The sequence below is a fragment of the Podarcis erhardii genome (assembly GCF_964252035.2).
Source record: "Podarcis erhardii genome assembly, chromosome: 4".
Taxonomy (NCBI): domain Eukaryota; kingdom Metazoa; phylum Chordata; class Lepidosauria; order Squamata; family Lacertidae; genus Podarcis; species Podarcis erhardii.
In genome coordinates this window covers 18,112,614-18,123,687 of record NC_138508.1, presented here as the reverse complement: position 1 = coordinate 18,123,687, position 11,074 = coordinate 18,112,614, and the positions used below count along the sequence as shown (strand labels likewise).

Genomic DNA, 11,074 nt, shown 5'->3' with positions numbered 1-11,074 from the left:
AGACTTCACTTGGTATCCACAATGCTGGATCTTTTTTGTTTGTTCCATTAATCTCTCGTTTTCCCCTGGTATTTAAGGACACACAAGCAGAGATTGTTTAGTCTGTTGAGAGAGAGATAGGCGGGGTCCTATTCCAACGTCATAAACTGCTCTGCTCCCACTTTGTGCACACCCCAAGTTAGTCCTTCAGATAGCAACAGTTCGCCAGTGGAAGAGTTTGCAGAAGGTTCGTCCGACAAGACGCAGGCGTTTTGCTGCTTGAACTTGGCTCCACTGCCGGAAACTCACAGCTCCTGATAGCTGGAGGAGATGGCTTTGAGCACAAGCGGCTTGGTGGCCCTAGTTGCCTTTTATGTTGTTACTTTAGCAACTGGAATATGGGCTTCCTGGAAAGCCAAGAAGCTGAAAAGCAGGAAGCCCAGTGAAGTGGCCATGGTGGGAAACAGGAAAATGGGGTTTTGCCTTGGACTGTTCACTGCTACCGGTAAGTACCAATTTCCCAAAAACCAAGGAGGTTGTGGACTCTCCTTCCTTGGAGGTTTCTAAGCAGAGGTTGGATGGCCATCTGTCATGGATGCTTGAGCTGGGATACCTGCATTGCAAGAGGGTTGGATTATAAGACCTTTGGGGTCCCTTCCAACTTACAATTCTAATGACTCATGGTGTGAGGCATCATGATGTTATAGATGGGCTTTGTAATGACACAGGATTCCCAGTTTTTAAAAGGAACTAACCTGATATCTAGGCAGGGTCCAGAAATGTGGCTGGGTGGTTATGCCAAAATTCAGAAGGGGAAAGTCAGAGTTTTCGTGTTTGTGTGTACGTTTTTGTGTCCGTGGTCTTTCCCAGCGTTAATGGGGAGATGTTGGAGATGAAACGCAAAGGGAGTATTCTACCACTGAACTACTGCATCTGAGTCTTAGGTCTAGAAGTTTTTTTTGCAGCAGATTGATTTTAAAGCACTTCTTTCCCAAGGTTATTTATTTATTTATATTTTAAAGTTTCCCCCCCAGTTATACAAAATAAAGTGGGGGAAAAGAAAGAAGAAGGTGCAATATAGACTAATATAGCAGTTTTTATTTTATTTTAAAGCACTTCTTTTCCAAAGTTTTTTTTATTAATTAATATTTTAAAGTTTTTCAGTTATACAAAATTATATATATATCTTATATGCATATATGATTATTAATAACCTGCTATATTCTGTATACACTTGCTCCAAATATCAATATATTTATCCAAACAAAGCCTGCATCTATAAGCAATCCGTTCATATGTTGTGAGTGCTGTCAAGTCTTCAATCCATTGATTAAAGAGGGCCAGATTTTTGTTTTTCCAGTTCATCAATATCAGTCTTTTGGGCATACTTAGAACACATAGAATCCATTTCTGTCCACTTGTCAACTTCCATATAATACATGTATAATTCAAAAGAATATTTCCCTCTGAATATTTTAAGTTTTTCCATACAGTTGTATTTACACAGTTCAACACTTTCACCCAAAACTTAGTGGGAACAGGACACTGTAAGAACACCATGTTTCCAAGAGGCATTATCCTCCAACAAGAAGCTGCATTCGACAGTCCTTTTCTATGCAAAACTAATGTAGTCCAATAGATTCTAAATATTATTTTCTGTTGTGTAAGCCTTAGTTTAAGATCCATCCATGCCTTTGCTATGGAAGCTAAAACACTGTCACACTGTCTACCTGGTCTATAGGAACATCCAAATCTTTTTTTCCAATTGTTTCTTACAGTCTGCATATCAAACTTATTTATTAATAACAAATATCTATAAAAAGTAATTGCTGGTTTTTTTGTTTCAAAAGATTTGGACAGCTGTTCTAATACCTCTGGTGTCTCAGAGGCTGAAAAAGCAGCCAATGCAAACACTGGTATATTTAATTTTAGTTTTTATTAAAGATTTTATTGTGCTATGAAACACAAACAGGGGAAAGTACCATATTTTTCCATGTATAAGACTAGTTTTCACCCCTAAAAAATAATGTCAAAAATTAGGGGGCGTCTTATACATGGGGCCCATCTCCCTCCATTTTCTTAAATCTGAGTCCCCCAAAATAGGGGGCATCTTATACAAGGGGGCGTCTTATAGACGGAAAAATACGATACATCTTTTGTCTGCACTTTCAATTCATAGAGTCTTTTTTGCAGTATGTTTACATGTAGCGAGAGACGTTTTTGTCATGGACCTCTTGCGATTGGGGGGAAAATAGAAGGAGGGGAGAGATGGGGGTATTGTTCTTTGTCAAAAGGCATTGTAGCTGCAGATATTGCTATTGGAATGCATCTGACAGGTGATAATTATCTCTTAAAACACTTAACGTATAAAATTTGTCTTCCTCATCTATCGGTTGATCCAAAGTCATTATGCCGCTTCCATCCAATTTTTCCATGCATGCCATCTTTTTCCCAATTTTAAAAATGGGATTCCCCCACAAAGTCAATTTAGCGTGGATCAAATCTGGTTTTTTATTTGGCATTATATTCCATATCTTTCTAACTAACTTAATTGGGTCAAGAGTTTCCTTAATTTTAAAATATTTTGATGCTAATATCGTCCAACCAACCAAAGGTGCTATGTATGCCACTTCTTTTCCAAAGTCAATCAATAAATAAAACCTCTCATCAGTCTGAAAGAAAATATTGAGGTAGAGGTTTTCAATGCCACGGATTGAGACCTGAGATGTCCTAAGTGCAATGTAAATATTCTATCACTGAGACATGGTCCTTCCCTTATTCAGGGGCTTATAGGAAATGGAGCTAAAGGCAGCACAGCACAGAATTTATTTTTAGCTGGAATGTCCATTTTGAGAGAATTTCCAAGTTTAAGTGTGTTCTTCCTGCTTTCTTTCAGCCACGTGGGTTGGAGGAGCATATATCAATGGCACTGCTGAAATTGTCTACCTGCCTTCAAGAGGACTCGTGTGGGTCCAAGCCCCAGCAGGATTTGCTCTGTCTCTCCTTATTGGTAAAGTTTTCAAAAAAGCTTAAATATGTAACTACGGTGGTACCTCGGGTTAAGTACTTAATTCATTCCAGAGGTCCGTTCTTAACCTGAAACTGTTCTTAACTGAAGCACCACTTTAGCTAATGAGGCCTCCATCTGCTGCCATGCAATTTCTGTTCTCATCCTGAGGTAAAGTTCTTAACCTGAGGTAGTATTTCTGGGTTAGCGGAGTCTGTAACCTGAAGCGTATGTAACCCGAGGTACCAGTGTATTCCATCCAATAAAAATCAGTACTGGAAATGATGAGAGCCTCGTTCAAGGGGAATGCAGAAGTCTGACGTTGGTTCACATTGTTTCCTCACAAACTGCCGTTGTCGCACTTACGAAAAGTCTCTCAAGGAGTAATCCAAACACAAGATCCGCTGGGATGAGGGGATTTCTGGATAGGTGGATCTTGGGCTGAATCTGGGCTAAATTTCCCTATCTTGGGTCAGCCATGAATATTTCAGTGCAAACCCTCCATCTCTGATCCTGTGAAGCCGAAGCCAAGGAAATCCCCCAAAAGGGGTGCTCCAGGGGTGTGGCAGAGGCAGGGCAGAGGAGGAGACACCCCTATTTCAAACTCCTTTCAGCTCAGTCACATGACCTAGCAACCCAGCAGATTGCCATCCAGCCATCTCTGAAGGTCACTGTGATGACTATTCCCAGGTCAGAGTGCTGGTCCAGGTGTGAGGAGACCCCGGTTCAAACCTCCACTCAGCTATGGAAACTTGCTAGGTGATCTCAGACCAGTCACCTTCTCTCAGACTACAGGATTGTTGTTAAGGATGAAATGGAAAGAGGAACCATGTCTGCCACTTTTAGCTCCTCAGGGGAAATTTTGGGTATCTAAAAACATTGCTTCCGCCCAGATGACAATAATAATTGCAATACAACTGCTTTTTAACAGGTGGGCTCTTCTTTGTCAATCCAATGAGATCGAAGAAGTACGTGACACTGATGGATCCACTCCAAGAAACATATGGGAATGTGATGGCAAGCCTCATGTTTATTCCATCGTTGATAGGGGACATATTCTGGTTTGCAGCTATTCTTGCTTCCTTAGGTAACTAAACATCTCTTGCTTGTCTTAAGGGCTGAAGGCTTGTTTCAGTAAAGTAGGAACTGCTTTAATTACGGCCCATGAGTCCATGCAGCCCACATTTCCACTTCATCCAATTCAAATGTCTACGGCTGGGGAAAAGTAGATGGAGTGATTTGCCCTAAATCGGATGGGGAACCTCAGACCAGGCGGCCCTCTAGATCTCTCTCTCTCTCTCTCTCTGGCCCTTGGCATTCTCCCCAGGCCACAACCCCTCCTCAGCCATGTCCTGCAACAACCCTACTTCATACCTGCCCTGAGGAATAATCAGAACTGAACTCCACATCTGGGAATATTCATAATGCCTAGAGCAGCCTTTCCCAACCTCTGGCACTCCAGATGTTTTGGGGTTCAAAGGCCATCAGCCCCAGATGGTGTGGTCAATGATCACAGTCCAATGATTGGAACTGTAGACTAGTAACAACTGGAGGGCATCTGGCTGGGGGGGGAACATCTAGTCTAGAAGATCATCTCTCCCTATGTTAATGCTTGTATCTCTTAAGGAGCAATTCTGTCACTTGGGTTGCACACTAATATAATGATGGAAGGGAAATTGCGTAGCATTAAATTTCATGCTGTAGCTTAACATTGTCCTTTTTTCCACAGGTGCAACCATGCAGGTCATTTTGGATATCCATGGTATTTTAGTCATTGTTATCTCTGCATGCACAGTTATAATCTATACTTTATTAGGTGGCCTGTACTCGGTTGCATATACAGATGTAATACAGCTGATCTTTATAACAGTCAGCCTGGTAAGTCCTAATATTGTTATTTTACTACTCACTTGAAATGCTTTTGTGATTTTTTAAAAAAACCATAACCATATTCTACACACATGGGGCTTAGTCTCAGTCTCTGCGAGGCTGTGATGGGTACAAAATGCTAGGACAAAATTATGAGTCTGGGGATAATCTTTGCCTGCAGTGAATCTGACCACCATCAAATTTAATGAGCACTCTCTCTACATGTTTGGAGCTGGAGCTTCAGGTGTGAGCAGGAGCTTCTATAAGCACACTGGAGCCAGTTCTCTATAGTAATCATCAGCAACCAGCTGCTTGTAAGATCAAATATTGTCTGTGGGTGACAGCTATCGACCCATCACTCACCTGTGTCCTCTGTTTGATGGATTTTGGTGAGCAGGAGTGGATATTTTATTTTACTTTCCTCTTTTCACTTGTGGGTAGCATATTTTGCAAACCAGAACTCAAGGCTGGTGTCCTTGTGGGAACCTGGTGGGGAAATAATTCTGATGTTTCTCTTTTTACCTCAAGTGGGTTTGTATCCCCTTCGCCCTCATGAACCCTGCAACGAAAAGCATTTCCTACACTGCTGGGCACGACGTCTTCCAAGCATCTTGGATTGGAAAAATGGAAGTGCAGTATCTTGGAAGGTGGCTCGATGACTTCTTATATTTGGTAAGAACTGCTCCCAAGGCAGATGGAGGGCAAGCTGGTGGTGCTTGCTGTTTTTATTTCATTCTGGCCAAACCATAGAAATAGCTGTATTGGATGAGCTGGGGAAATGTATACCATGTCTGCAGAGGAAAAACACCCGTTCACAGGTGCAATTTGAATCTGAGTCCAATCTGTGGGTTAAACCACAGAGCCTAGGACTTGCTGATCAGAAGGTCGGTGGTTCGAAGCCCCGTGACAGGGTGAGCTCCTGTTGCTCGGTCCCTGCTCCTGCCAACCTAGCAATTCAAAAGCACATCAAAGTGCAAGTAGATAAATAGGTACTGCTCTGGCGGGAAGGTAAACAGCATTTCCGTGTGCTGCTCTGGTTCGCCAGAAGCGGCTTAGTCATGCTGGCCACATGACCTGGAAGCTGTATGCCGGCTCCCTCGGCCAATAAAGCGAGATGAGCGCCGCAACCCCAGAGTCGGTCACGACTGGACCTAATGGTCAGTGGTCCCTTTACCACATCTGAGAATGGATTTCCAAGCGGCTTCCTGTAATGCCCCCATTACTGGTTATGCTGATAACTTTGAACTGCCCTGCTCTTTGCTCGAGTTTGGTCCACAGTGAGTAGGGGAATTAAGGATTTGGCCCTCAGGCTAGTATTGCCCCTTTCTAACATTTATTTCTGTGGTTTTCTTTTTGTAAATAAAATCGGGATTAAGATTTTTTCCCTCAGGACGGTGGAGGGTTGTTTGTGTTGCGTCCCCTTTGTGAAGTTGTGGTAGCACTGGCCCTTCTTCTGATAGGATATGCTTCACAGGGGAGACGGACCAAAAAATGGGGTGGTGGTCAAGGAGGGTCAGTTGTTCGGGAGTCAGAAATGTCCCTACTTTCACCTGAGGAATGTTGGAGGGTATGAGATTGCCATTTATTGCTGAATAGATTACTAAGGGTTTTCCCTTGGGAAGAAACAAGGCAAGAGGGAAACCACTTGGAACCACAGCAAAATTGGGAGTGAGCCCTTTGTCGCTCAAACAAGACTCACTTGGAACGGAAGGCCACAAGGCCTAACAGCACTTGGATTTCATTGCCTGAAGTGACTTTGGGGCTGCCTGTATGTGATGGGAGGCTGACCGATATGTTCATAACCTTCTGCTTCTCTTCCAGGTTCTTGGGAGTATCCCGTGGCAAATCTATTTCCAGCGCGTTCTCTCGGCTTCTTCTCCAAACGAAGGAAAGCTCATCTCCTACCTTTCTGGACTGGGGTGCTTCATCATGGCCATCCCTTCTGTTGTCATTGGGGCTGTTGCTGCTTCCACAGGTAAGATTAGCACGCTCCATAACACCACCCGGAGGAGCGCAAATCCTCCCTGACTCTTCTGGGGAGAAAGAAGTTGCTGCCTTGGGTGTGATGAATTTTAGGGACAGACAATTTCGTTCAACGATACGCTGTTCCTAACCTAGCCTACTCTCCCTGTTGGTAAAAGTGATAGGGAAGACTTCCTGTTCCTTTACATGCGTTAACCCTCATCCTGAAATATGATCAAACCTTTTAACATACATGACACTTCTCTGTTTCCTTTCTAAGACTGGAATCAGACTGCCTATGGCCTCCCCAGTCCCAACGACAGAGGAGAGTCTGCCCTTATTCTCCCACTGGTTCTCTACCATCTGTGCCCAACGTATGTCGCCCTTGGTGGCTTGGGCGCCCTGGCTGCTGCTGTGATGTCTTCGGGCGATTCTGCCTTGCTCTCTGCTGGTACCTTGTTTGCTCACAACATATACAGGAAAGTCTTCAGGAAAAATGTGAGTTGTTGCGAATAATATCGACACCAGCGGGCGGAGGGAGGTCTGTGGGGGACGCAAGTGTCTTCACTATATTATTTTTGGTGCCTGCTAAAAAAATTGTTTTGTTTTGACAAGCCCACCCAGATATGTAGAATGTTGATTTGTATTTTAATCTGTTTTTAGTTTATCATGGATTTTACGATACGATAATCTTTATTGTCATTGTCCTATACAGAACAACGAAATTGAAAAAAATCTACATCAGACATTCAAAAACCAACAAGCCTGCTATCCCAACTATCCCAACCTGGTTAGCTCCTAAAAACTCTGATACCCCATAACTGAATACAATATACTCACACAGAGACTACCTTACACTGCGTTTAAAATCTCTACGCTGATTTAATTGTTGCTTGCAACTGTTTTTACAAATAGTTTCATTGTTTTATTCCTTTCATAAATTGCTTTGAGGGTTGTTGTTTTTTAATACACTCAAGCAGTGCATACATTTTTATGAAATAAACGTAAACAAAATAAAGCAGGAATTTCCTCCTAATGTAAATAGGAAGCATGATTTCCCCGCATCTGGGGAGGAAAAGGTTAAATCCTTTCTCCATGTCTGCTCTGATGCTGTCAATTGTCCCTCCCCCCACCCCCACCCCATGATATTTGTATTAAAAAAAACGAAAGAAACTGAATGGTAAATGCAAGGCCAAATCTAGGTTCTCTCTGTAAGAAGAGAGAAACTTGAAAGGCCACAACAGAAATATGCACTGGAACATAATAAAATTTAAAGATGGGAAGCCAGTCGTTACACAGAGTTACGCCACTCAGAATGATCACAAGAAATAGATTTGTAACATTTCGTAAAATATATTGCAAGGCTCCTCATCTCATTATCGCATTAGCTAAAACGGCTCTTGGGGTTGACTTTACCAGAAAGAATATCGCAGAGACCTTTCTTTTAAAACGAAATAAAATTCTTAATTTAAGGGGTTCCAGGAACAACAGGGTTCAAGGCCACCCCAAATCCCAGAAAGACAAATTAAATAATAGTACAGTGGTACCTCTAGTTACGAACTTAATTTGTTCCGGAGGTCCGTTCTTAACCTGAAGCTGTTCTTAACGAGAGGCGGGCTTTCGCTAATGGGGCCTCCTGCTTCTGCTGCACCGCTAGCACCCGATTTCTATTCTCATCCTGGGGCAAAGTTCTCAACTGGAGGTAACTCTTCCAGGTTAGCGGAGTTTGTAACCTGAAGCGTTTGTAACCTGAGGCGTTTGTAACTCGAGGTACCACTGTAATAATAAGTGATATTGGTAGAAGTTACCCAGCTTTGTGTACAGTAGTTGTGTCAGACTTAGGACCTAGCAGACCACCTGAACTCATCTATGAAGCTCCCTGGGGTGACCTGGGTGGCCCAGTTGCCGCGTCTTGGCCCCCAGCCTACCTCAAAGGGTTGTTGTACGGGTAAAATGGAGAGGAGGAGAGTCATGCACGCCATCTTGAATTCCTTGGAGGAAAGGCGGCTGTAAGAATAATGGAGGACGACAGGAGGTTGGATACAGGGAGCTGTGCATGAGCAAGCTGAAGATGACGTATTTCCATTTAAGCACATTTCCAGCGTTATCAAATACACGTGTTAGCAGGTGTTTCCCTAAAATGTTCCCCGATACAGTGGTACCTCAGGTTACATACACTTCAGGTTACAGACTCCGCCAACCCAGAAATAGTGCTTCAGGTTAATAACTTTGCTTCAGGATGAGAACAAAAATCATGCTCCGGCATCACGGCGGCAGAAGGAGGCCCCATTAGCTAAAGTGGTGCTTCAGGTTAAGAACAGTTTCAGGTTAAGTACGGACCTCCGGAACGAATTACCGTATTTTTCGCTCTATAACACGCACCCGGCCATAACACGCACGTAGTTTTTAGAGGAGGAAAATCCGTAGGCATGCCACCCATAGGCATTCCCTCCATAACACGCACAGACATTTCCCCTTACTTTCTAGGAGGAAAAAAGTGAGTGTTATGGTGCAAAAAATACGGTAAGTACTTAACCTGAGGTAGCACTGTACTTGATTACAACTGCGTCCCTGGTCATGCTCCAGCCAAGCGTTATGTCGAGTGACCAAATCTGTGAGAAGACAAACGGTCAGGGGAAACCCCCTGTTTGCTAGCCATGAGGCACAAGTTCAGGGAGCGAGGGCACAAGGCCCCTGGGCACGCTGTTGCCTGCCAGGTGCAAGGTGTGCCTCAGCACAAGCGGAGCGTCACCTCCACAGCGGCATAGAAATGTAATAGCACCTAAACAAATAACAAAACACCTATTTCTTTATTTCCAGGCGTCAGAGGAAGAAGTGCTATGGGCGATGAGAATGTCCATGGTGATCTTTGGGATGATGTCCGCAGGTCTAGCATTTTACGCCCATTCCATTTATGACCTCTGGTTCCTGAGTGGAGAACTCGTCTATGCTCTCCTCTTCCCCCAGCTCTGCTGCGTCCTCTTCATTCGCAACACCAACACTTACGGCTCCGCCGCCGGGTTCTTCTTGGGCCTCCTCCTGCGCCTCTTGGCGGGGGAGCCCGCCCTGAACATCCCCCCAGTCATCCATTACCCAGGATGCTCTCTGGTTGACGGGGCCTATGTCCAGCTGTTCCCATTTAAGCTGTTCACCATGCTGGTATCTCTGCTGACCATCGTCTCTGTCTCGCATCTGTCCGCCTTTCTATTTAAGGCCAACGTCCTTCCCCGCAGATGGGACGTCTGTAAGATCGTGCGAGCTGACAGGGTGGTCATTTCCTTACCCCAGAGGCGTAAAAGAGATGCCTGTGCCAGAACAGAGTTTTGAGCAAATGGGAGACAAATTGCATTGGTATTTTACCCATGATCCTTCTTGAAGGATCCTTAGCTCTTTGAATGAGGTCATCTTCCATGTTGTGATTTATTGTTGTTGTTGTTGTTATTGAAGTCCATAGTCACAGCAAAGGGCCCTCTCCCATTGTGGCACAACCTCCAACACCTTTCTTTTTTCCTAGTCCTGTTAATCCAATGTCTGGGCTCTTTTTGGAAAACATGAAGCCTTTGAAGCCCTTTAATTGGTGCTGCAGCTACAGAAATTCAGTGGGTGCAGAATGCTGCGGTGAGACTCCTTACGGGGTCCTTGCCGTGAGATCACATTCACCCGGTGCTATACAAGCTGCGCTGGCTCCCGGTGGAGTACAGGATCAGGTTTAAGGTGCTGGTTTTAACCTTTAAAGCCCTATACAGCCTAGGACCCTCGTACCTACAGGACCGCCTCTCCTGGTATGTCCCACGGAGGACTTTACAGTCTTCAAATAAAAACATTTTAGAGGTCCCAAGCCACAGAGAGGTTAGGCTGGCCTCAACCAGAGCCAGGGCTTTTTTGGCTGTGGCCCTGATCTGGTGGAACGCTCTGCCAAAGGGCTCTGCGGGACTTGACATCTTTCCGCAAGGCACAGTCTGACCCCCCCCCCCTTTGCTGATCCTCGTAGAACTCTGGCCCAGTGGTTGCCATTTGACTTTGAATTGATTTTAGAATACTGATTTTAGAATGCTGTGTTACTTTTATTGCTGTTAGCCACTCTGAGCCCAGCTTCGGCTGGGGAGGGCGGGACATAAATAATATTATTATTATTATTATTATTATTATTATTATTATTATTATATCATTTAGTTGTATAGAGTGTCTTAATTGATTGGTTACTTTTGCCAAATTTGTAGCCCTCTGTGTAATGGGGGGGTGGTGGAATTCCAATTC

At 44.1% G+C, this 11,074-nt stretch overlaps 1 protein-coding gene across 1 annotated transcript; it reads left to right on the top strand.

The window, feature by feature from the left end:
* Positions 1-309: 309 nt before the first annotated feature.
* Positions 310-10,353, top strand: LOC309341051 (high-affinity choline transporter 1-like; the record flags this gene model as incomplete). Its single annotated transcript, XM_081860482.1, has 8 exons — positions 310-484; positions 2,876-2,989; positions 3,918-4,073; positions 4,716-4,864; positions 5,384-5,527; positions 6,677-6,830; positions 7,098-7,315; positions 9,638-10,353. 8 exons carry the CDS (start codon positions 310-312, stop codon positions 10,142-10,144), a joined length of 1,617 nt encoding a protein of 538 aa, XP_081716608.1. The 3' UTR covers positions 10,145-10,353.
* Positions 10,354-11,074: the final 721 nt, after the last annotated feature.